At 44.1% G+C, this 26804-nt stretch overlaps 1 protein-coding gene, 1 non-coding gene and 1 pseudogene across 2 annotated transcripts; 2 read left to right on the top strand and 1 right to left on the bottom strand.

Moving 5' to 3' along the window:
• The first annotated feature begins 9590 nt into the window (after window positions 1-9590).
• Window positions 9591-9724, top strand: LOC114908196. Its single transcript, XR_003796890.1, has one exon. It is a non-coding gene; the product is annotated as a U11 spliceosomal RNA (small nuclear RNA).
• A 2364-nt stretch (window positions 9725-12088) lies between these two features.
• On the bottom strand, window positions 12089-14229 carry CCR4 (C-C motif chemokine receptor 4). Its single transcript, XM_029241688.1, has one exon. The coding sequence runs from the start codon at window positions 13168-13170 to the stop codon at window positions 12091-12093; it is 1080 nt and encodes a 359-aa protein (XP_029097521.1). The 5' UTR covers window positions 13171-14229; the 3' UTR covers window positions 12089-12090.
• A 5747-nt stretch (window positions 14230-19976) lies between these two features.
• Window positions 19977-20820, top strand: LOC114908039 (annotated as a pseudogene).
• The last annotated feature ends 5984 nt before the right edge of the window (window positions 20821-26804 follow it).

Raw genomic sequence — 26804 nt, 5'->3', positions numbered from 1 at the left:
GTTTTGAGATCTGAGCAAATGGGGCTTTGCGGGGAGGAAGCAAGATCCCTGAGCTCCCCCATGGCTCAAGTGTGGAGGCAGCATGGCATGGGTGTCTGCACGTGGACCAAGGCCCCTTCAAGGGTTCCTATGAGCAAGACATGGAGTGGAGAGCAGAAGGATGGTCTCATGCCAGCCAGAGCAGCATGAAGTAGCAAAGCCTCCAGAAAGCCCTGCTAAGTCTTCTGAGGCCACAGAGGAATAAAGGAGAAAATGGAGCATTTCCAGTGTTGCAAGAGGAATGCCAAAGGATCAGTGGATCAACTCAGGAGGTCAGTGCATGGGTTGATGGTTGAGGCCCAGACAGGATGAGGTGCATTTCAGCAGGTGCTGACAGCAACAGATGACAAAGACCAGAGTCCCTTTCCCAAAATTGTTGACACCGAATGCCACTGAAGGAAGGGGGGTGGGTTAAATGCTGAATTGACTAAGATTAAGTCTCCGCCTTTTGGAGGAACTGGGGTCTCAAAACAGAAGTTAAGTTCAGTTCTAGGTGGAAGTTTACTGTTGACACCCACATACATCTCTCCTAACACCTTTGGGTAGGATCAGCCCTATCTGGTGCCGGTAAATGTTTTAGAATCGTTTGTTCTTTGTTAGTAGGTGTTATTACTTCCTCAGAATGGATCAGCATATTTATTTAGAAGTATTTCCTCCGCTACTTCATTATATTGAGTTCATCTCAAGTGAGCTCGTTTGGATTGTTGATCTTGTTCATTGTTGTAGAATTATATTTCTTTCTTGGACTAAGGAGTGTTGGATTGCAGGCTCATTTTGAATGGGAGATTTCCTATTAGCTTGTTTATAAAGATTTGTTTCTCTCTCTCTCTCTCTGCTCCTCCATCCCTATATAGGAATTTTGAGGTTGCCTCTGTATTGGAGGCTGTTGGTACCCTACCCAGAAGCCTTTGCCCACTGCTGCACCCCTCCTTTACCTGCTGTGAGCGTTGGTTGTTCTTTTTGTTTGTTTGTTTGTTTCTGGTTTTTTTTTTGCAGTATGCGGGCCTCTCACTGTTGCGGCCTCTCCCGTTGCTGAGCACAGGCTCCGGATGCGCAGGCTCAGCGGCCACGGCTTACAGGCCCAGCCGCTCCGCGGCATGTGGGATCCTCCTGGACCGGGGCATGAACCTGTGTCCCCTGCATCGGCAGGCGGGCCCTCAACCACTGCGCCACCAGGGAAGCCCTGGTTGTTCTTTACCCCAGAGAACTACTCCTGGCTTAATTAGGAAGATGCCTCACTAACATGAGAATACAAAAGGCCATACTCTTTGCCTCAAAATGGGCTTACTTCTGTGAAACAATTCATGCTCCAGAGCCCCTGTGAAATCAAGCCAATGCAGCCAACTTGTAACGGTTAATTTTATGTGTCAACTTGGCTAAGCCACAGACATTTGGTTAAACATTATTCTGGGTGTGTCCGTGAGGCTTTCTGGATGAGATTAAATTTGAATAGAAATATAACTGATTTCTTTATATTGATCTTGTATCCTGTAATCTGCTGAAGTCATTTATTAGCTCTAAGAGTGTTCCTTATGGATTCCTTAGAATTTTCCACATAAAAGATCGTATTGTCTGCAGAGAGATGTAGTTTTACTTGTTCCTTTCCAATCTGAATCTGGATGCATTTTATTTCTTTTTCTTGCCTTTTTAATTTTTTCCTGACCAGAACCTCCACTATGATAGAAATGGCAAGAGCAGACATCCTTGTCTTGTTCCTGATCTTAAGGGGAAAGCATTCAGTCTTTCACCATCAAGTATGATGTGGTGAACATTCTTGAACAAGTCTTTTAAGGACTGAGGTCTTCATTTCTATTGAGTAAATACCTCGGACTAGAATTCCTGGATCACAGGGTACGTATACGTTCAACTTAACAAAGAATTGTCAAGCTATTTTCCAAAGTGGCTTTTGTATCCAACATCTTTTTTTTTTTTTTTTTTACAAAGAATAGGTTTGGGTTTTTTGGTTTGTTTTTTTGGCGGTACGCGGGCCTCTCACTGTTGTGGCCTCTCCCATTGTGGAGCACAGGCTCCGGACGCGCAGGCTCAGAGGCCATGGCTCACGGGCCCAGCTGCTCCGCGGCATGTGGGATCTTCCCGGACCGGGGCACGAACCCGTGTCCCCTGCATCGGCAGGCGGACTGTCAACCACTGCACCACCAGGGAAGCCCTGTATCCAACCATCTTTTAAATTTTTCTTGTTACATGTTATGTATCATCTCAGTGAGTTTTGGAAAACAGAAAGGCCCCCAAACTGTGGCTTCTTGTTGCACCTTAATTGGAAGTCTTCTCAGTGATAGACTCAACACATCTGCAACCCTCAAGAAGTTCCCAAGGGGGGACTTCCCTGGTGGCGCAATGGTTAAGAATCCGCCTGCCAATGCAGGGGACACGTGTTCGAGCCCTGGTCCAGAAAGATCCAACATGCCGCGGAGCAACTGAGCCCATGTGCCACAGCTATTGAGTCTGAGCTCTAGAGCCCATGAGCCACAACTACTGAAGCCCACGTGCCTAGAGCCCATGCTCCACAACAAGAGAAGCCACCGCAATGAGAAGCCCACACACCGCAGCAAAGAGTAGCCCCTGCTCGCCTCAACTAGAGGAAGCCTGCATGCAACAATAAAGACCCAACACAGCCAAAAACAAATAAATAAATAAATAAACTTTTTAAAAAAAGAGAAGTTTCCAAAGGACAGTTCTTCTATTTTCAACTTAAATCCATTCCCTCATAAGCTCACTCTTTGTCGACTGTACAAACCCTCTCAAACTCCTCCTTAGTCATTCCCCCAAGAGAAGCCCAGCTAGACCACAAAACCTGCTGCTTGAACCGCCATTCACTTTATTTGCATGTGATGTTTTTGTAGCGATGTCATTACAATTAGGAGGAATCCCTCTAACCAAGGCAACCATGGAGAGGTGGTTGTACAGTCCAGTCTTGGTGCAGATCTTTTTCCTGCCTGGCAGGGCTCCAGTTATAGGCTTGGCTTATCTCCTGTGTGATCAAAAGAATGCAAACATTCTGCAGGCTCCCACATGCTATCTTGTAACCATCTCATACCGCAAACTCTGCTTCCCATCCCAGGACTGACAGCATCTTCTTCAAAGCACCACGCATCTCCATAGGCAGGTATATCAGGATGAGCAATCACCTGCTCACCTCACTTGCGAGCCCTGCTTTTTAGATTCTCTCTCTGCGGTTCATTAGTCAGTTTTCCTTAATCACAAGGTCTCCCTCTTTTTATTTTTCTAAAATGGAGGATATTGATTGTTTTGGCAGAATATGAAAATAATGCGTGTTTGTTTAAAGAAATAAAGAAGCCCTGAAATTATAAAGCATAATTCTTCCCTCTATAAAAATGGCTAACATCAATAATATCTCAATAAACCTGGAAACATTTTAAATGACTAGTAGTTTGGGGTTGAAGTTTGAGGTTTATCCTTCCAGGTTTTTAAAATGCACTTAAGGGAATTCCCTGGCGGTCCAGTAGTTAGTGGTTAGGACTCAAAGCTATCACTGCCGGGGCCCAGGTTCGATCCCGCAAGCCATGCAGCCAAAAACAAAAAAAAAAATAGAAGCACTTAATATACATAATGAACATTTCTGCATGGTAGTAAGTTTATAGCTGGACATGATTCTTTTTAATGGCATATTCCATAATATGGATATACATTAATTAATTTTTATTATTAAATGTTTTAACCATACAGAAGAGTACTGAGAATAATGTAATAAACATCCATGTGCCATTTAATCATCAGAAAAAAAGTTCAGTCATGTATACATATTTTCTCCAGTTTGTCATTTGTCTTCTGATTTTTCTTTTGGTGATGTTTCGTCATGCATATTTTTGTATTCACATAGATGAATTTATTACTCATTTCTTTTATGGCTTCTGAATTTTGAGAATGTTCTTGCCTGTGCCAAAATTCTGAAGAAATTCTCCCATGTTTCCATTTAGAACTTTGATTGCTCCAACTTTTACATTTAAATATTTTATCTATTTGTAATTTAACCATGTATGGTGTGAGGTATGAATCAAGCTTCATTTTTTTCCCAGATGATGGTCCATTTTGGTCTACTCCTTAAATAAACAATTCATTGTGTCCCTCCTTTGATTTAAGATGCCATCTTTATTTTTTTAATTGAAGTATAGTTGATATTGTTAGTTTCAGGTGTACAGCAAAGTGATTCAGTTATATATATATAAACATTCTTTTTTAGAAGACGTGGTATATATGTATTATATATATATATATAATGTGATATTACTCAGCCACAAAAAAGAATGAAATCTTGTCATTTGTGACAACATGGATGAACCTAGAAGGCATTATGCTAAGTGAAATAAGTCAGACATAGAAGGACAAATACTGTATGTTATCACTTACATGTGGAATCTAAAAAACAAAATAAATGAACAAACGTTAAAAAAAAAACAGAAACAGTCATAGATACAGAGAGCAAACAGGTGGGTATCAGAAGGGAGGGGGTGGCGGATGAGTAACATAGGTGAGGGAGTTTAAGAGGTACATCTTTCTAGTTACAAAATAAATAAGTAACAGGTATGAAATGTACAGGGTGGGAAATATATCCAATAATTATGTAATATCTTTGGTGACATTTTTTCTTTTTCTTTTATTTCATATCTATATGAGATGATGGATGTTCACTAAACTTACGTGATGATCATTTCATGATGTATGTAAGTCAAATCATTATGCTGTACACCTTAAACTTATACAGTGCTATATGCCAATTATACGTCAATAAAACTGGAAGAGAAAAAAATAAAATTATGAAGAAAGTACAGAGAGTTCCTATATATTCCATTTCCCCTATTACTAATATCTTACCTTAGCATGATGCATTTGTTATACTTGATGAACCAATACTGATGCATTATTATCAACTAATGTCCACATTTTATTCAGATGACCTTAGTTTTTAGCTAATGTCCTTTTCTGTTCCACAACTAACTACATTTAATTGTCATGTCTCCTCAGGCTCCTCCTGGGACAGTTTCTCAGACTTTCCTTGTTTTTGCTGATGTTCATAGTTTTGAGAGGTACTGGTCAGATACTTTGTAGAATGTCCCTCTTTTCCAGTTTTTATAGCTCTAGTTTATTCCGCTTACAGCAAGGAGCTAGCATCTCCAGCACGATGGCGTGTAGCAGTGATGATAGCAGGCATTCTTGTCGTCTTTTGCTTTTAGCCAAAATGCCTCAGGAGTGCCCTGTTAAGCATTTTGAACTGAGATAAATATATTTGATCATGATAATAAAATATTATATTCCTATACTTCTGTCGTATTCCTATCCTGGTTATAGTCAATATTATTTTTCTTAGTGTCTATCTTTGAATTGTTTTTTTTTTCAATTGATTAGTTTATTTTTTGTTTTTATTTTGAGCTGTTTTGGGTTGAGCTTCTCATTGTTGTGGCTTCTCTTGTTGCAGAGCGCAGGCTTCAGTAGTTGTGGCACGTGGGCTCAGTATTTGTGGCTTGCGGGCTCTTGAGTACAGGCTCAGTAGTTGTGGCGCACGGGCTGAGTTACTCCGCGGCATGTGGGATCTTCCCGGACCAGGGCTCGAACCCGTGTCCCCTTCATTGGCCGGCGGATTCTTAACCACTGCGCCACCAGGAAAGCCCTATCTTTGAATTGTTAAATATGATTATGTTTGTATTTGTGTGTGTCTGTGTGTGTGTTTGGGGCAGGGTGTCGGTAATTTTCCAGGAGGCAAGCTGTTTTCACAACCCAATGACTCTCTTCTACTGCCTCAGAGAGGGATTGCCTCCTGCAAATCTGAAATTTAACAAATCTGCCTCATCTGCTCTTCTGAACCGAACTGGGACTCGGAGGGCTTCTGACTGAAGCCTTTCTCCTGGAGGTGTGCCCCTCCCTTTGGGAAGTGGATTCTTTCAGTGCTTTGTGAGGTCCGTCACTGCTGCACCCTCTCCCCACCCTTCTCTTCACCTTTCCCCACAATTTGCGCCTGACGTCGGCTGCTTTTAGCAGACCTTTCATATATTTTGGAGTCTGAAAAGTATCTCTCTCTCCAAGTTTGATTGAAAATGGAGTTCGTGGGTTTTTTCATTCTTTCTTCTTGCTGTTATTTTACAATTTCCCAGAGAAGATGAAAATGCAGACTTCTGCAGCTCTGTTCATACCAGAAGTCTTAATGAAGTCATTTTTGACCCAAGGACCACAATTTCTGGAACTAGGAGGCAATTCAATCAACCTTTGAGCTCTGTCACACAAAGTTTTATTAGAAACATAATGGGGATTTTGGAGAGAGGGCTGGTGAACCTTGTGTAGTGAAATAGAAACTTGAATTGCCAGCATAGAGTACTTAATTAAGAGATAAGGAAATTCACTCATTCACGAAAAAATAATTGAACAACTGCTTGCGCTAGGCATTTCACTAAGCAGTGAGGTGATAATTATTGTTGGTAGGGTTTGTCTAATTCATTATTAGAATATTGTTTCCCCTGAACTCAGTTGCTTGGGGATAATAAAACCAACCTTATCTACTTTAAGAAGAGGCTGAAATGAGTTTCAATATGTGAAAACAGTTGGTGGAGTTCTGGTATACTGAAAGGGGAATTTGGAGCCATTATAAGCTTTTAAGGAGTGAAGTATTTTATTTTTATTTTTATTGAAATTAGTTGGTTTACAATGTTGTCCTGGTTTCTGGTGTACAGCAAAGTGATTCAGTTATACATATATGTATCTATTCTTGTTCTGATTCTTTTCCATTATAGGTTATTACAAGGTATTGAACATAGTTCCCTGTGCTACAGAGTAGGTCCTTGTTGGTTATCTATTTTATATCTAGTAGTGTGTATATTTTGATCCCAAGCTCCTAATTTATCCCTTCCACCCTTCCTCTTTGGTAAACGTAAGTTTGTCTTCTATGTCTGTGAGTCTATTTCTGTTCTATAAATAAGTTCATTTGTATCATTTTTTTTAGATTCCACGTGTAAGTGACATCATATGATATTTGTCTTTCTCTGTCTGACCTACTTCACTTAATAAGATAATCTCTAGGTCCATCCATGTTGCTGCCGATGGCATTCTTTCTTTCTTTTTTTTTTTTTTTTTTGGTGGCTGAGTAATATTCCATTGTACATATGTACCACATCTTCTTTATCCATTCATCTGTTGATGGACATTTAGGTTGCTTCCATGTCTTGGCTATTGTAAATAGTGCTGCTGTGAACATTGGGCTGCATGTGTCTTTTTGAGTTAGAGTTTTCTCCAGATATATGCTCAGGAGTGGGATTGCTGGATCATATGGTAGCTCTATTGTTAGTTTTTCAAAGAACCTCCATACTATTTTCCATAGTGGCTGCACCAATTTACATTCCCACCAACAGTGTAGGAGGGTTCCCTTTTCTCCACGACCTCCCTAGCATTTTTTTTTTTTTTGATTTGTTGTTGTTGTTGCTGTTGGCTGGGCCACATGGCTTGTGGGATCTTAGTTCCTTGACCAGGGATTGAACCCAGGCCCTTGGCAGTGAAAGCACGGAGTCCTAACCACTGGACCTCCAGGGAATTCCCTCCAGCATTTATTATTTGTAGACTTTTTGATGATGGCCATTCAGGAGTAAAGTATTGTGATCACAGAAATGGGTGGAGCTTGTGTCTGGTTCCTTTGAGCCCAGGAAGCCACTGACCGGTACAGAACACAGGACGTCAGGTGGCCGCAACACGGCCAAGGGTAGAGTTGGCCTATGACTATAATAGAAACAGAGTGTAGGGACAATGCCTCAGGGCTTGAGGCAGGCAAATTATGGCAGCAAAGGTGAGATTGACTAATGGAATTGCATGAACCAAGAGTCAAATGGGGGCCGGAAGGCAATGAATGGACATCCCTCATGCAAACTCAGTGCTTTCTCATTTTCCCACAGTGGAAATGGGGTCAATTTCCATTTATATTAGGTGCTGATCCAGAAGTCCCCATTTTAGACCTGAGTTCCTGGAAACAGACTCTGAAACCCTGAGATTAGCATACAGGAGATTTAATGGGGAGTCCTCTTGGGAACAACACCTGTAAGGGCATGAAGGAAGCAGGAGTGGGCAGTAGGAAAAGTTGGTCCACAATGTAGCTGCAGCAGAGGCCCCAGCTAATCTTATGGGGAGCTCTGCAGCTGTAATGGCCTATCAGCGTTGTCCCAAATTAAAGCAAGGGGGCAAGTGTTTCTTTCTCCTCAGTATCCAGGCGCTGGATATGAGCTGGCCCAGGAAGGACAGTCCTGAAAGGAGACCAGCTGAGAGCCCCAGATGTCCGGCCTCCTGGTAGACGGTGCAGTGAGCGGCCCTCCGTCCTGCATGGGGTGTGTGGACGGCATCCCACAGCACCCACTAACAGTCTCCTCCAGCCCAATGCAGGATGGCCACTGGCTCAGGAGCTCAAAACTGCTGCCTCTTAGGTCTATAATTTTTCTTTTGTCTCATCTTTTCCTACTTTGCTCCTCTCCCCCACCTGCAACGTTCACTTTAACTACAAAAACCTCCTCGCCACTACCTGACCACACAGTGTGCTCTTGACACCACACCTGCCTTTTCATGTGTGATTTCATCAGCTTAGAATGTCCTTCCTCCCTTCCATTCATCCAAATCATGCTCTTCTTATAAAGCCGACTTCAAAAGCTACTTGTATTATAAAATTTGACATTGAACCGATCTGGGGTCCTGAAGCATTTTGTTTGTGACTTTGTTATCCTATCTGTCCTGCTTGCACTATAGTCGATCTTGTGCTTGTGTTTTCCCTTCTCAGATTATAAATTCCATACATACAGAGCTCACTCCTTTATCCTATATTCTATCCATTACCTAGCATCCGGTTTGGCACAAAACAGACTCTCAACAAATAGGAATTAATTGCATCAAATGTCCCAAAGTGTTATGAGAGTTTCTTGGGAAGAACCTACCTAAAGATCTGAAGACCTTTTGCCATCACCCTGTATTCTTCCTTCTCATGGGAAGCAGGTAACACATCTATTTAATAGAATTTGAGTACCAACTACGGGACAGATCCTGACAGGGCTATTTCTTATTATTCTTTTTGTTGTTGCTGTTGTTGAGGTAAAATTCACATACTATAAAACAAATCATTTAAAAATGTGCAATTCAGTAGCATTTAGTACATTCACAGTGCTGTGCAGCCATCACTTCTATCTAGTTCCAAAACATTTACATCACCTCCAAAGCAAACCTGCTTCTTTTGTTCTTAAAGAAATTACACCTAGCCTGTGTTCCCCAGAAGCGAGGCATATTGCAACAAGAAAAGGATGGGTCTAATGTCTGAAAACTTATTGTTAAACTCACCTTAAAAAGGGCTTCTGGGGCTTCCCTAGTGGCGCAGTGGTTGAGAGTCCACCTGCCAATGCACGGGACACGGGTTCGTGCCCCGGTCCGGGAAGATCCCACATGCCGCGGAGCAGCTGGACCCCGTGAGCCATGGCCGCTGAGCCTGCGTGTCCGCAGCCTGTGCTCCGCAACGGGAGAGGCCACAACAGTGAGAGGCCCGCGTACCGCAAAAAAAAAAAAAAAAAAAGGGCTTCTGTTGTGAGTGGCACACGTAGGGCAGCTTGCTTGTTCTTTGTGCGGAATCGACATCAAGAGATTTTGGAAGCATAATTTTTTGGTACTTGGACAGCTGGTGATCATTGGTCCTGATGCCCTCAAAAAAAAACCTTTGTGTAGAAATCAAGCTGGCTTGCTTTCTATGTTTCTGTTACTGAAGGGGAAGAAGGAACTTTCTTTTCAGTGTTCTGAGAGGATTATGTTTGGGTATCACCAGAGGTTTTAAATTCCCATCCTGAGGGGACACCCCCCAACTTTGGAACAAGGGAGGCCCTGAGTGACTGGGGGTGATAAGTGACCCTACCCTCAGGTGGAGGGGTGGTAGCTGTGTGGTCTGCACCACAGCCTTGCTTAGCATTGTATGCTATGGACAAGGAAGGGACAGTAAAACCCCTTTGGCCAGTCTTTGTCTTTTGGTGTCCTTACTGGGGTTTTGGGTTTTTTTTTTTTGTTTTGGCCATGCTGTGTGCCATGTGGGATCTTAGTTCCCCAACCAGGGATAGAACCCGTGCCCCCTGCAGTGGAAGCTCAGAGTCTTAACCACTGGACTGCCAGGGAACTCCCTCGGTGTCCTTAAATTTCTGTCTCCTTGTGATTAAATGAATGAAATTACAAGCTCCCTCAGGAAAGGGGAGGCAGTCACTGGCTGGGAAGTTCAAAACCACACTTTATCTATGACTAAGGAACATAGATGCTTTCAGTAATCATCTTATTTCTTTTTTTCAATCACTCTGAACTATATTCTGCTTTACAGATGCGAGGAAACTGAGGCTAAGAGAGGAAAGTAATGTGGTCAGACTCACAAGGAAACACAGAGGTAGGATTTGCAGACCCTGCCATATGGTGCGGAGGTTTCCTAAGGAAACACTGCCTAGGAACCCGGCCCACCCCCACTCCTTATCCATTCTAACCTCCAAGCGTTGTTGTGACAACATGTAGCGACTCCTTTCCCCATCCCAAGTGGTGATCTTAACAGTGAACCCTTTAATTCTTCCTCTCGGGGACATCTATCTCGTCTATGACATGTAGCAAAGATGATTAATCGAGACAATTGGAATATTAGTGGCTCAGATTCTCATCCCCATCGGGAGACCAAACACACACATACCAAGGAGAAACCATACACAGGTTTATTTTATTGTATTTTATTGTATTTCTACAAAGGCAACATCAACTTACCCTGTTAAAATCACTTCTGAAAATAAATTTTCTGGAAATGCATTCTTTATAAATGTAAAGCATGCAATAATGTGTAAATTTACAGAAACATTTTAAACTGGTTAACTCAGGTAATAGTCTGTAAAATAGGTTTTGTTTCTGGAGATAGTACAGGTATCCCTAGACTTTCTTAAAGTCTTTACTTAATTCTGATTAAGGCTGTACGAACAGAGATTTATCTTAATGGTGTAAAATGATTAATTACTAATTAAAATGACCTGTAAGAACTTTTGAGTCATCCAAAAGTTAAAAAGCAGGGCCAATATTTTAAAAGAGAGGATGACACCTTGGAAAGTCATTTTTATGCCACATCAGCGATAACTTTTAGTGGATTATTCTTGCCTCACTTGACGGCAGGCACTTCAAAATGATTAAGGAAAAACTGTCGTACTTGATTAGTCCTCATCATTTTTGGTTTTGAAGGAAATGTTTGTAAATGAGTAAAAGACCCCAAATAAATGTGTCTGGGCCTATGTATTATTTTTTTAATTTGACTATTCATCTGTTATAATTAAAACAAAACATGTCCACAAGCATATGAAGCTGTGTTTGGAGTTCCACAAGTATGTTTAGATTTGTTAATGCCTTGTATTTCATGTTTGGAAATCAGACCACGCTAATGCCTTTTTCTCCTTATGATTGTAATCAGCATTGAAAGCTTGGCTTCCATTAACAAATAATCCTTCACAATAAAAGAATCAAGATCTAAGTTCATTACTTCACTATTGGTTTCTGCAGACACCTGGCTACATGGAGTATACCATGCTTCAGATATATTCTTAGGAAAACACTGAGACAGCATGCCGAAGTTTTCTATATTGTTTCACAAAAAGCTAGAAGTTAATTAAAGGGCTCATTTTCACATCAAGAAGTAGAGATTTACTCCCCCAGTCAATTCTCTACAGTCCCCTCTAGAGAATCCCATTAGTTCAGGTTAGAAGGGACTGGTCTTCCCTTTCCAAAATCATCCAATTCCTCATTGAAACACTGCTCAGAATCCTCCTCGGGTTTACTCATCCCTGCAGGAAAGCCTGGTGCGAGGAAGGACACCTTGGTCCGGGTGAACTCTGGTCACACTGAACTTGTACTTGGCAGGAAGAAAAGCTGACTGCAGGGTGAGAAGCCCTACTTTTTGCAGTGGATATAATTCTTCCCGGTACTTGTTCAGGAAACTCTTACTACAATACAATTTTAAATAAGCTCTTAATTTGAGAAGCTTATTAACTCTGCTTTTTGCATTTTCATCTTTTACAGAGCATCATGGAGATCGTGGTCCACCGTGGACTGTGTGTAAGATGAGCTGGGGGTGTCGGGGTAAATCGGGAGGAACCTACAGTACTGGCAGAGCACCGAAGTGCCCCGGCAGGTTTTGAAGAGCTGTACGATGTACTTGCGAAATTTCTGCCCCAGGAAAAAGTAGATGACCGGATTAAGGCAGCAGTGAACAAAAGCCAGGGTCTCTGTGGCCTGAATGGCATAGTCCAGGTGCCTCTCAAAGGTGCAGTCTTGAAGGACCTCCAGCTCCACCAGGGTGTCCAGGAAGAGCACCACGTTGTAAGGGGTCCAGAACCCCAGGAAGAGGACCACCACGGCAAAGATCATCTTCACTGCCTTGTTCTTCTTCTCATTTTTGCAGTGCTGCAAGGTCCTAATGATCATGGAGTAGCAGAACAGCATGATCCCCAAGGGGATCACCAGCCCTAGAACGTTGATCTCCAGGGAGCTCAGAACCTTCCACCTCGTGGAGTTGAAAGAATACTTGGTTTTGCAGTAGGTGTGGTTGTGCTCAGTATAACACGTGCTGAACACAAGGCCTGGGAGGGAGGCGAGCACAGCCACTGCCCACGTGGCCACGCTGGTGATGACCCCGTAAGTCAAGGTCCTCGCTCTCAGGGAGAAGACCGCGTGCACAATGGCCAGGTACCTGTCGATGCTCATGAGTGTGATGAAGAATATGCCGCTGTAGAAGCCCACCAGGTACATCCAGGAAACTAGCTTGCAGAGGCCGAGCCCGAACACCCACTGGTCTGCGGCATAGTAGCCCCAGAAAGGGAGCGAGAGCACAAAGAGCAGGTCCGAGATGGCAAGGTTGAGCAGGTACACGTCGGTCATGGACTTGAGCCGCTTGTACTTGAACAGGACCAGAACCACCACAGAATTTCCAAGCAGACCAAACAGAAAGACCAAGGAGTAGAGGGGGGGCAGGAAAAGCTCCCCAAATGCCTTGATACCTTCCTTGGTGCAAGGTTTGGGGATGCTTTCATAAAGATAATAATTGTTATAGATGCTTTCATCCAGGGTGGTGTCTGCTCTACCCGTGGGGTTCATTTTCAGATTTACAGGCTTCTCACGGCAGGTCTGAGCCCAACCAGAAGAACCTAATGAGTGGAAGGGCCAATAAGATTTCTATCAGAACAAAAGCAAATCAGAACGGTGCTGCGTACAGAGCACAACTGCTTCGTATTTTGCCCAGATCACCATACACTCTTCCCAACCTTCCCACATTGAAGGGCTCAGGTCCTTGAACTGAAGGGCAGTGCAGCCGAAGTGAAATAATCCTGCCCTTTGGAGGCAGATTCCAAATTACAGCTCTGCCACTTTTTCTACCCCTCTGCTGGGAGCTCTGGTTCTCCTGTTTGTAAGCGGGGGTAGTAAAACCTCTTCATCAACAAGAGGTTTTTCTTTTTTTTTTTTTGAAGTTTTTTTTTCAATACAGGGACCATTTTTAAAGTCTTTATTGAATTTTGTTACAATATTGCTTCTGTTTTATGTTTTTTGGCCGTGAGGCATGTAGGATATTAGCTCCCCGACCAGAGATCGAACCTGCATCCCCTGCACCAGAAGGCAAAGTCTTAACCACTGGACTGCCAGGGAAGTCCCAATAATGAGGTGTTTTTCAAAAATGTATTTCTGAAAGTTAGTCTGGCATTACTGAAATCACTCGCAAGAATGACGAGACTATAAAGGAGAAACTAACACACCATTGTAAAGCAATTATACCCCAATAAAGATGTTAAAAAAAAAAAAAAGAATGACAAGACTAGCTGACGTGCCCAACAGAACTTTATCCAGGGCCTTTCTGACATGAAAGCCAAAAATAAAAAATTTAAAAAAGATTTTAAAATCTATGCATGTTTCCCCTTCAGACTGTAACACCAAAAATTCAGTGATGACTTAGGTAAATCATCAGGCTAGAAGGGAACCAGGTTGGCCTCTTGCCTTTATATAAAAATTCTGGGGGCTTCCCTGGTGGCACAGTGGTTAAGAATCCGCCTGCCAATAAAGGGGGCACGGGTACGAGCCCTGGTCCAGGAAGATCCCACATGCCGCGGAGCAACTAAGCCCGTGTGCCACAACTACTTAGCCTGCGCTCTAGAGCCCAAGAGCCACAACTACTGAGCCCACGCGCCACCGCTACTGAAGCCCGCACGCCTACAGCCCGTGCTCCACAACAAGAGAGGCCACCGCAATGAGAAGCCCGCGCACCGCAATGAAGAGCAGCCCCCGCTGGCTGCAACTAGAGGAAGCCTGCGGGCAGCAACGAAGACCCAACGCAGCCAAAAATAAATAAATTAATAAATAAATCTATTAAAAAAAAAAAAATTCTGGGACTTCCCTGGTGGTCCAGTGGTTAAGAATCCACCTTCCAATGCAGGGGATGCGGGTTCGATCCCTGGTCAGGGAACTGAGATCCCATATGCCGCTGGGCAACTGAGCCTGTGTGCCACAACTAGATTGCCCACATGCCACAACGAAGCTCCTGCGTGCCACAACTAAGACCCAATGCAGCCAAATAAATAAATAAATATTTTTTTAAAAAAAGAATAAAAGAAAAGGGGGCAAGGACCAAGAAAATGTTTTTTTAAAAAAATTCTAGGGGCTTCCCTGGTGGCGCAGTGGTTGAGAGTCCACCTGCCGATACAGGGGACATGGGTTCGTGCCCCAGTCCGGGAAGATCCCACGTGCCGCAGAGCGGCTGGGCCCGTGCACCATGGCCGCTGAGCCTGCGCGTCCAGAGCCTGTGCTCTCCAACGGGAGAGGCCACAGCAGTGAGAGGCCCGTGTACCGCAAAAAAAAAAAAAAAAAATTCTAATTCCTCCTGTGTGCTTCGTACTTCATAGGATTTCAGAGCATGTTCACTCATATCGTACATTCAATCCCAGTCCTGTGCTCCTGTTCCCACACCCCCTCCAACAAAAACCTGGTACTCTAAGCCAAATAAGCATACTGAGCCATGGTGTAGATGACTTGTGAAAGACTCAGAGAAGTTAAATGCCTCCTGAAGGCCACACAACCATGCAGAGAACTTGTTCCTCGGGCCCTAAGTCCCAGTGCTGTGCTGGTGAACCAGGTCTGGGAGGGCAAAGAGGTGCGGGGGAGTGGGGGGGCTCTGATTTATGGCTCTTGCTGGTTTCCTTGGTGTAAATGCTCCCACCATGGCCAAGTTCAAACCACCAACCGCCTCAAAAATTCCTGAAGATTTAATAGTCAGCTCCTGAGAGCTGGTGGGGGTGGGCCCTAGCACGTCACACCCAAGCCCCATGTTTCCTCTGGAGCACCTTCTTAGTTGGAACACACCTAGCCTCCCAGGCTGGGTGGCTGGCCACTCCTGGGCCGACCTGACACTAATGCAGCAAGTGTGTTTTCCAGGCCCTGTAGAAGGTTGCAGTATTCAGTTGGGTAAATTGAGGGAAATTTTTGGCCTTTTCATCGAAACCACATGTAAAAAATCAATCTTGGGCTTCCCTGGTGGCGCAGTGGTTGAGAGTCCGCCTGCCGATGCAAGGGATGCGGGTTCGTGCCCTGGTCCGGGAGGATCCCACATGCCGCGGAGCGGCTGGGCCCGTGAGCCATGGCCGCTGAGCCTGCGTGTCCGGAGCCTGTGCCCCGCAACAGGAGAGGCCACAACAGTGAGAGGCCCGCGTACCGCAAAAAAAAAAAAAAAAAAAAAAAAAAAATCAATCTTACACACTGAATCCTATCAGAGTGGGAATTAGCAGGACGGATCTAGAAAAGGCACATCATAGCCAGAAATAAAATCTCTACCTCGCCAACCACCCTCATTTCTTATCTAAATTGGCAGATGAAGAGGTTAAAACCTTCTTAAAGTTATTCACACGTCCACATGTGAATCGGACCAATGCAGGAAGCTTTCCAACTCAAGGCCACCTCCTCTTGCATCCTTCTTAGTGGCACCCTGATATTCCTTATCAAAACCCTTTCACATTGTTCGATAATTCACATCTATTCCCCATCTCCCACCCTGACCTCCACACACCCAAACACCCAAGCTACATGTTTCTCAAGAGAGAGGTTTTGGTTTATTCCTGCAAACAGATGCTGAAGACCTGGGGCATCTCAGGGTCTCAAAAAAAAAAAAACTGTGTTAAATGATTATCAATTCTAGTTAAATGAATAACAATTCTAGCCTTCCTCCATAATTTTACCAGTGAAAATGAAAGGAATAAGAGAGACTGAGGTGTTAGGAAATTATCAGGAGAAGAAACGAAAGTCAACACAGCTGGTGAATGTCTGGAATTATTCTGCAGGCCTTATTTGGCAGGTGTTTCTTGACCTGGGAGTCGATAGAAGCCAGAAGCGGAAAAGTGTATATGTTGAATGAAAATTAGCTGTGTGTTCTGAGCCTGTGGCTTAGGCCACATGTGTGCAGGAGGAGAGCCCTGTATGTATGTGAGAGCCAGTCAGATGAGGGCTGGGAGGGTAGGTTGTGTGTGAGCTGCAGGACAGGTGCCAACAGAACGACCAGCAGGATGACCAGGATGCCTGAGTGATAGGGTTAGCTGTGTGGCTGGGCAGCTTTCAGCGCTTCCAAAGTCCACACACCTGTGGACAAAGCAGTGCAGGGCCTGAGACCCTGGGAACGCGTCCCCTCACCCGCACCCCCCTACCCCCCCGCCACGCCGGCCCCTTACCTTGCGTTTCTGAAAGTGGCTCCAAGGCAGGTCTGCGAGGCAGTGCCTGGCTTGCTCAAGAAGCACGGCACTAAGAACGGCAGGAGCCTTTGAAGGGCTCGTGGCTTCCTGTGAGCACCAGCTCTGTTCCTCATCCATCTATGCTGAGTTCAAGTGGGGTTTTTTGATAGAAGTAAGATGCAGAAAATGAGTGACTCTTAGCTTGGGTTCAGGTTAAACTCTTAGTCACTCATTTCCCCAAACTGAAAGCTAGGAAGGTTTGCTCTCTGCAAGATGAGGGAAGTTAAGTTTTTCAAGAGAGAAACTTTTAAATGTTTTAAAATTTATTTGTTGGATTTTTAAATTTTTTCATTTTAGCTGGCTATGTGCTGTAGAAGTGATCTTTATACTCTGGATCAGTGGGCTGTTTGTTATTTCCCCATCATGGATGTACAGTGGCCAGCAATCAAGATATTCAGTGTTCTCTAAACAGTGGGATCTGAGGAGGTTGGAGTGAGAGGCCAGATTTATTTAAGAATAAGGATAGTCAGGAGGAGAGAAAAGTGTATCCAAATGTCTGGCAGTGACGTGGAGGCCCTAGTCAACCACATTCAATAAACATCCTCAGCCTGGTGTAAAGTGACATGACAACAAAGCTCTAAGCCCTTTTCCCAACAGGAAGAGCCCTCCCCCAAGCCCCTTCCACCGAGAAACAGCAGAGCTTCCCCTGACAGTGCTCCTGGCTGAGAGCTTCTTCAGGTTCATGTACCCATCATAGCCAAGGAGCTGACATCAGTCCTGAGTCTTTTCTATATGGCATCCTGCCAGCTTCTGCCAGCTCCCAGCCATTTCCTTCTATGTGTCCACAGTTGCTTGGCTCTTTGGTTCAGCTTACAAGAGCCACAAATGTCATTTTTCCTGAGGAATTTGCATAAATAAGAACTGAAAAATTGAGCTAGAGTGGTGTTTATCAACCTTTTTTTTTCCATTATCACCCCTCCCAAGGAGGCTTTTTGGATTTTTTTTTCCTAGTCACCTCCCCATGATATATTTTAATACCACAGATAAATAGGGAAGTTCCCTGGTGGTCTAGTGGTTATGATTCAGTGGCCTGGGTTCGATCTCTCGTCTGGGTACTGAGATCCCACAATCTGTTCGGTGCAGCCAAATTAATAATAATAATAATACCACAGATAAATAGTAAATCTGCTTATGTTTCATATATATATATATGCAAATATATATGCTTTATATATATATATATAAGAGTAAGGTTTGTTTAGGGTGGGGGGAGTTGCTTCTGGCTTCTAATGGGAAAAGACCAGAAATGCTGCTTAAAATCCTACCGCACACAGGCCAGCCCTCCACCATACAGTCATCCGGCCCAGAAGGCCAGCAGTGCTGAGGCTGAGGACTCCTCAGCGAGAGTAATATTCCCACCTGTGAACTGCGGAACCAGATTCATAGAAATCCAGTGAAAAGGAAATAGGCAAATAACCTTAGGGAATGCTGGGCTTTGATTCAGGTTAAATACAGTTCCTTACGGCAGTGCTTTCCAGTGCTAATAGTATCATGAACTCTGGAAGCAGATGTAGAGTAAAAATGTCCCAGATATATTTTGTTGCCAGAGCTGACACCAGATCCTTGCTCAAAACCCGCCAACCCCTCCCTTGGACAGGAACTAACATATATCTTTAATCATAGGGTCTGGAGACAAAAAAGCGGAGTTATAGGAAGAGAAAAACAAAAGCTCAGATAGAACCAGCTGGAACCAAGATGAATCTGACCTCCAGCAACCCCTGAGCCTCATTCTATGCTGATTTCACTACATCAGCTACTAAATGACACCCCTGCTCTAGGCTATGACCCAAAGTTGATCCACGTGTGCGAGAAGCTCATCCGTAAACAAAGTTCCCGCTTCTCCATTCTCAGGCCATTTAATAAAGCTTGCACTGCATCAATCTCAGCTTCGTTTTTGTTTCTGCTGCACGAACCTGAAACTTCCCCTGCTGAGGCAGGGGGCCTCGGCTGGGCTAGGGCCCGAGCAGGGGTCCATACGACCTGATTCGGTAACAATTTGACCAGTAAATCCATGCCCATTATACAGAGTAACTTATTTTTAGAAATGCAGAGCCTGAGGAAGGTTCCACCATGGAATTAGAGGCCTTGAGGGACGAGTTACCCTGGGCAAGGCCATCTGAGCATGTTGCGTAAGTCTCCATGGACCCTCCATGGAGGGGGGAGAAGTGGTAAGGTCTAGAACAGATGATATCTGGATGTCCAAATTGTCATCAGTGGTAGTTGGTCATTGTGGGTCTGGAGATGGTCCCTTAAAGCTAGTTGGTGCTCCCTTGACTGACTGGCCATGTGACAGACACCTGGCCCCATGAGTGGGGATAAGCCCAAGCTCCAGGGTCCATGTTAGCTAAGGGCACTTGCTTTTTGAGGCCTGCTCAATCTGGGTTTGGATCTCAGGGCCACCATGTACTAGCTATATGAACCTCAATTTTCTCATCTGTAAAAAAGGGTGATAAAACCTGAGGATTGTGGGAGGATTAATGACCTAATGTTTGTAAAACACTTAGCATGGTGCCTGGTACAGATATGTGCTCAAAATGGCACCAGCTGTGAAAATTAGTAGGATAAATAAAACACACAGGAATAGCTTTCTCTCTTGAAATGGGTGAGCCTGGCATGTTGCCCTTAGCCATAACTAGGAATCCAGGAAATATTTTGATTTAGACGCAGTGGGCCACAATCAATTTCTGAGTTGCTGTTCAGGTTAAAAGCAGGTTTCAGGGCTTCCCTGATGGTGCAGTGGTTAAGAATCCGCCTGCCAATGCAGGGGACACGGGTTCGAGCCCTGGTCCAGGAAGATCACACATGCCGCGGAGCAACTAAGCCCGTGAGCCACAACTACTGAGCCTGAGCTCTAGAGCCCGCAAGCCACAACTACTGAGCCCACGTGCCACAACTACTGAAGCCCGCACACCTAGAGCCTGTGCTCTGCAACAAGAGAAGCCACGACAATGAGAAGCCGGCGCACCGCAACGAAGAGTAGCCTCTGCTCACTGCAACTAAAGAAAGCTCATGCACAGCAACGAAGACCCAACACAGCCAAAAATAAATTAATTAATTAATTAAAAAAAAAAAAAAGCAGGTTTCAGATTTCCAAGTTGCAAAGGTTACTGCCCTGGAGAAAGTCGGTCTTCAGGTTTGCAAAGTAAAAATGATAGTGTCCTGGAGAAATACTAAATAGGTTTTCCCTCCAGTAAGGGATTCAAAACTAAACAATATCCCCACCCACAAAAAAAAAAAAAAAAAGAATAAAGGATGAAATTTTAAGAATCCAGAGAAGCCTGCTGTCGGACCCGGAGCCGTCTGGGAGCCCCTAATTGTTGCTCCAGGCTCTTTCAGGTGTGCGTGTCTGTTGTTCCCAGTGCTCTACTGGGCTAGAGAAGGAGGAGGAACCTGTCCTGAATCCTCGCAGTGAAAATGAAGGAAAGCCTGAGAACCAAGGCAAGATGGAAAACAAAGAACAGCCACTGGTTGCGGGAAAGCCGGGAGTAGCTTGTACTGTGGAAGACAAGGAAAAGTTAGAAAACAAGGGAAGGACAGATCTCAGGGGAAAGACAGAAGATGAGGAAGTACTAAAGGATAAGGAAAAGCCAGAGAGTGAGGCAAAGCCAAAAGAAGGAAATCCAGAGAGCGAGGGAAAGCCAGTGAGTGAGGGAAAGCCAGTAAGTGAGGGAAAGCCAAAAGAAGAAAAGCCAGCAAACCAAGGGCTGCAGGAAAGTGCCCAGCTGGGGATCATGTACCCAGGAAGGCCAAAAGAAAAACCAACAAGGGGCTGGCTCAGTGTCTCAAGGAATACGAGGAGGCCATACACGATATGCATTTGAGCAATGAAGCGATGATAAGAGAATTTGACGAGATGGCCAGGGTGGAGGATGAGGTGAAGAAAACCAGACAGAAATTGGATGCAAAAAAGTTTACAGGACCCCTTCCACCCGAGGGGCCCAAGGGAACTCAGGGGTGGCTGCAGGGCCCCACAAAGGGGCTTTGAAGACATTCCTTTTGTGTAGTGACCCTGGCAGGCATTTGCAAGGCCTTGTGCTTTATTTAACCTTATGCTAATACTATACTTTAGGTGTCACTCTCTTTATCCAACTGCAGCCCTGTGTGTTTCAGTAGCAGATTTTCATCCATTGCATGGAAAAATGTTTATGGTGCATTGTAAAATGTTTAAAAAACCAGTTTTCAGAACCATATATACGGCATCAGTCCATTTTTGTAAAACTACAAAGATACTTACCTAGTGATCCATGTACAGAAAAAACTCAGAAAGCTGTGTCTACTAAAAGATTAACAGTGGTTTAAAAAAAAAAAAGAATCCAGAGAAGGAAGGTGGTGCACTCAAGGCAACACAGCCAGAGACACAGTCAGGGCTAACGCCTACCCTCCTGACATTTTCATGGACAATATCTTTTATTGAGCTAAGTTTCTGAAACCTGACCAGAGAGAAGGTGACCAACAAAAAAATACCCAGAGCAAACCCACCCCCAAAGCAAGGTGGTATGTCATATGCTGCACAGCACAGACCTTCAGCAAGAAACAAAGCGATAGCCTGAGCCTACAGCGCCCCCTAGCGGAACAAACCTTATTCCACGACCAAAGACATCAAAATACAATCCCCGGGCCACAGGTACCATAGCCACCCAGCGTGTCTGACACTGGAAGGCAAAAACTCCCAAGGCCTTCAGGAAGAGCTCCATGGAACTCTGCTGCAGAGCAGAGGTGATAAAGCATCCAGAATTTGGTGTCAGACCTGTTACTTACAGCTTAAAATGAGAGAAGGCTGTGAGGCAGGCCACACAGGGGTTGCACCCAAGGACAGTAACAGCAAGCTAGAGCTGTAGGGGGCAACTTATGTATGGCAAGCAGGGTGGGGTTAGTTAGTTTTCAAGAGTTCTCTGTTGATTGGCTCAGTTGAAAAACTTTGTAGGCTTGGAGCAGAGGAGCTGTCCCTAGTCATCTGATTCCCAGTCCCCAGGACAATTAGGGCTGGTTCCTAGTGATCCCAGAGTACACACAAGAGGCTAATGGGGGAAGTGACTGGGGTATGGACCTAACTCCTCAAAAAGGGGAACTGACCGGTCCTCAAAACTGGGTCAAGAAAGCATTTGAACAAACTATATTACAGGGGAGGTCTGAAGAAACAGACAAAACTTTGGAAAGGAAATAATAGATTGCAAACAGTTAAATTACAAATGGCTTGTTTCGTTTTGTTTTTTGACAATAACTAAAAATTACTGCATATTTGAAAACTAGAAAACACATTTTCATGTAACCTGGATGTCAAAGAAAGTACTATAGAAAATAGAAAACACTTATAACTGAATGATAATAAAATATCATTTATCCAATATTGTGGTCTGGGACTTCTCTGGCAGTCCAGTGATTAAGACTCCAAGCTTACACTACAGGGGGTGTGGGTGCGGGAACTAAGATCCTGCATGCTGTGCAGTGCGGCCGAAAAAAACAAACAACAACAACAAAAATTGTGGTCAGCAGCTAAAGAGGCTCTTAGAGGATAATTTAGACCTTAAATGTTTATACCAGAAAAGAAGAAAGGCTACAAATTGGTAAGAAGTGTTTAACTTGAAAAAGAAACTGCAGAAAAAGGAAGAGTAGAAGAAACTCAAAAAGGGTATAAGGAAGGACTTTTCTGGTGGCTTAGTGGTTAGCATTCCAGGCTTTCCCTGAGGTGGCCCAGGTTCAATCCCTGGTCGGGGAAGATCCCGCAAGCTGTGCGGTGTGGCAAAAAAAAAAAAAAAAAAAGAAGAGGAAGAAGAAGAGTTTAAGGAAAAAATAATAAACATAAGAGAGAAATTAGTTAAACAGAAATTGAAAGTGGGGCTTCCGTGGTGGCGCAGGGGTTAAGAATCCGCCTGCCAATGCAGGGAACACAGGTTCGATGCCTGGTCCGGGAAGATCCCACACGCCGTGGAGCAACTAAGCCTGTGTGCCACAACTACTGAGCCCACATGCCACAACTACTGAAGTCCACGCACCTAGAGCCCATGCTCCGCAACAAGAGAAGCCACCGCAATGAGAAGCCTGTGCACCGCAATGAAGAGTAGCCCCCAGGGCTTCCCTGGTGGCGCAGTGGTTGAGAGTCTGCCTGCCGATGCAGGGGACACGGGCTCGTGCCCAGTCCGGGAAGATCCCACATGCCGCGGAGCAGCTAGGCCCGTGAGCCATGACTGCTGAGCCTGTGCGTCCAGAGCCTGTGCTCTGCAACGGGAGAGGCCACAACAGTGAGAGGCCTGCGTACCGAAAAAAAAAAAAAAGAGTAGCCCCCACTTGTTGCAACTAGAGAAAGCCCGAGCGCAGCGACGAAGACCCAATGCAGCCAAACATAATTAATTAATTAATTAATTAATTAATTAAAAAAGAAATTGAAAGTAAAATAGACCCATAAAAGTATTTGAAAACAATAACAAAATTCACAAACCTCTAGGAAGATAAGTAAAGAAAAAATAGGAAGCAATCTTGGGAATGTAAAGGGAGAAATAAATACAGAGCAGAGACTTAAAAGATAATAAATATTATGAATGATTTTATTACAATGAATTTGAAAACTTAAATGAAATGGATAAATTCCTAGAAAAATCTACCTACCAAAATTGTCTCAAAAAGAAGTATAAATCAGTCAAAAATTAAATAAAAACTGACATAATCTTTCAAAAATTGAATCAGTAGTTTAAATGCTTTGCACAAAAACAAAGTTAAAAAAAAAAACAAAGAAACCCTCAGGATGGTTTTATAGGAAAATTCTACCAAACATGCAAGGAGTTTTTTTTTTATTGGCATATAGCTGCTTTACAATGTTGTGTTAGTTTCTGCTGTACAGCAAGGTGAATCAGTTACACACATACATATATCCCCTCCTTTTTGGATTTCCTTTACATTTAGGTCACCACAGAGCACTGAGTAGAGTTCCCTGTGCTATACAGTAGGTTCTCATTAGTTATCTATTTTAGGTTCTCATTAGCTATCTATTTTATACATAGTAGTGTATATATGTCAACCCCAATTTCCCAATTCATCCCACTCCCACCCCTTTCCCCCCTTAGTATCCATACATTTGTTCTCTACGTGTCTCTATTTCTGCTTTGCAAGTAGATCTATCTGTACCATTTCTCTAAATTTCACATATATGCATTAATATATAACATCTGTTTTTCTCTGACTTACTTCAGTTAGTATGGTAACCTCTAGGTCCATCCATGTTGCTGCAAATAGCATTCTTTCATTCTTTTTTATGGCTGTGTAATATTCCATTGTATATATGTACCACATCTTCTTTATCCATTCCCCTGTTGATGGACATTTAGGTTGCCATGCAAGGATTTTTGTTTCTTTGCTAACTACACATCTCAAGCACCTAAAACAATGTCACACATGGGATATGCTCAAAATTATTCACTGAATGAATATCTTACACAAATTACTTTATATGACATAACCAAGAAACTTAAGACTTCAGTAATGGGCAAAAAGTACAAAAGTAACAATTCACCAAATAGAAAATACAATTAGTAATAAATGATAATGGAATAATGTACAATCTTCCTAGCAAACAACAACAACAAAAGCAAGAGATTTTTTCCTAAGAATTTAAGTTGTGACCAATTCTCCTAGGTGAAAATTAATTCAATGATTCAACAAGATTTCCTGAACATCTCCTACATACTGGACAATGGTGATTTCAAGAGGAAGTGTCCATGTTTCAGGGCACCAGTTCACAATCCAGTGGAGGAGATGACAATATAAGAAGATAGTTATGATAGAATATTATGTAAAATAAGATTGAACAGAACTGTATAATAAAATAAAGAGATAATTTTATAAAGTATAATACTGAGTAAGTGAGATATGAGCACAATTCTATAACAGAACAGAAATCATACCTGGCTCTGCTTATTAGAATGAAGGAAGGCTCCTAAGAAGGGTTGATATTTGCCAACCATATTTGCCAAATGAAGGCATGACGTAAGGACTGACTGGCAAGGCTAAGGAAACAGTGGGGTCAGAGGCAAGGAATAGAGAAAGGGCAGGAAACCTGTTTGGGATGGTGATGCTCAGTGTAGTAGGCAGGGAGGGACACTAATGGTAACTGAGATCAGACACAGGCTGACGTCATCACTGGCATCAGAATTCTTTGAAATAAGAGAAACCATAATCTCATCAATGCTCTTCTTTCTTTTTTTTTTTTTTTTTTATGGTACGCGGGCCTCTCACTGTTGTGGCCTCTCCCATTGCAGAGCACAGGCTCTGGACGCGCAGGCTCAGCGGCCATGGCTCACGGGCCTAGCTGCTCCGCAGCATGTGGGATCTTCCCAGACCCGGGCACGATCCCGTGTCCCCTGCATCGGCAGGCGGACTCTCAACCACTGCGCCACCAGGGAAGCCCAATGCTCTTCTTTCTAATTGAACGTTAGCTCTACCTCTGAGCACAGTGATGCGGATGTGTTGTAGGCTCCATCCAGTAGGCAGCTCTTGGGAACACCCCATGGGATAGTCACCTTCCACTTCCTTGCTTTCTTTTGAGCTCCTGATGGTTTTCTTCTGCCCCAAAGCACACCAGGGCCAGCTTAGCCAGTGTGCAGCACCCCTTCTTTGGATTTAACCCTGACAATTTTCCTTCCCGTTAGGTGAGGATAGGAGACAACAGCTAATTTCCTCTTTGCATCCAAGGAACTAAATATAACACACAAGTACTGCCAAATTCTGAATAATAAAATATGCATTATTCTCTTTTTATGAACAAATGTATTAGTGTGAAGTCAAGTGGAGGCCAGCGTTCATGAAAGAACAAATCCAATCATCTCAAACAGATCGATGGTTGATTACACACCTTACTCCTCCCAGGGGTGATGCTTGACGCCAGAAGGGAGCTGGAGCCCAGAGTCCAACGACCTCATTCCCACCCAGCTGGTCTCCATGTTACAGTTAGTCACTGAGGGGAAAAAACTGCCCAGGGTCATTGGCCAGAGGGTATTTCGATCCCATGAGGTGGATTTTTTTCTGGGTGAGGCTCAGACACCTCAGAGCCTGCCCCCCAGTGTGGGCCCTCGTGATCTGAGGAGAGTGGGGCCCAGCCCTCCCACCAACCTCTGAGCTTCTGAACCCTAACTTCCGACACCCCTACCCCTATACAAAACCCACCAGTGGCCCAGAGAAGAGAAAGTGAGAGAAATATGGTAGGCAGCGGATAAAGCCTGAAAGGCTTCGCTCCAGCCTGGCTCAGGCTCACAAGGGTCTTGTCTGTAGGGCACAAGGAGGGGTGGTGCCTCACAGCCTACCAGCCAAGGGAGCAGCATGGGGGCATGGCTTCAGAGGAGCTGGTCATGGCTACCTGCCCCCTAACTGCTCAACACTGACCAGCAGGAGACACCAAACACCTACTGCCACTCCCAGCAGCCGCTTCGGCAGCACAGCTCTTCAACCCGTTCCCTTTGCTTCTGCTTGGGAGAGGCTGCAAGAAGCTGTGTGGTTGACCTAAGAACCTTGCTCATCTCTTTCCTCAAATTCACACAATAAAGAATGCCAAACACTGGAGCAGGCTGGGGCAACACTCCTGCCTTTTCATCTTTGCTGTACCTAATCAAAAGAAACATATACATAACCATATGATTTATGAGTTTATTTGCTGAATCATTCCTCAGTTATGGAGGCCAATTTCAATGACTTTCTTCCAGAGATAGACTTTTTACATTATTAGGAAGCCCCTCAAATATTGTCTACCACCCCCCCACCCCCCGGCGACTATAGCCCACTGGTGAAATTGCAGTTGTTTGACCCTGAGAAATAGTATGAAAAAAACAATGGGAGACTGTTGATGGGCAGCAGAGTCTCCAGGGAACAGCGCCTAGACCCTAGACAGGTCCCTTCCACACTGCTAGATACCAACATGTTCCATCAGTTCTTCAGGACATATACTCCACACAGAGCAACGACCACCTTTCCTCCTCCAGAGCAACT

The sequence above is a fragment of the Monodon monoceros genome, unplaced genomic scaffold (assembly GCF_005190385.1).
Source record: "Monodon monoceros isolate NGI ecotype Baffin Bay Population unplaced genomic scaffold, NGI_Narwhal_1 Super_Scaffold_3, whole genome shotgun sequence".
In the NCBI taxonomy this organism is placed as follows: Eukaryota; Metazoa; Chordata; class Mammalia; order Artiodactyla; family Monodontidae; genus Monodon; species Monodon monoceros.
This window is presented reverse-complemented; position numbering and strand designations above follow the sequence as displayed.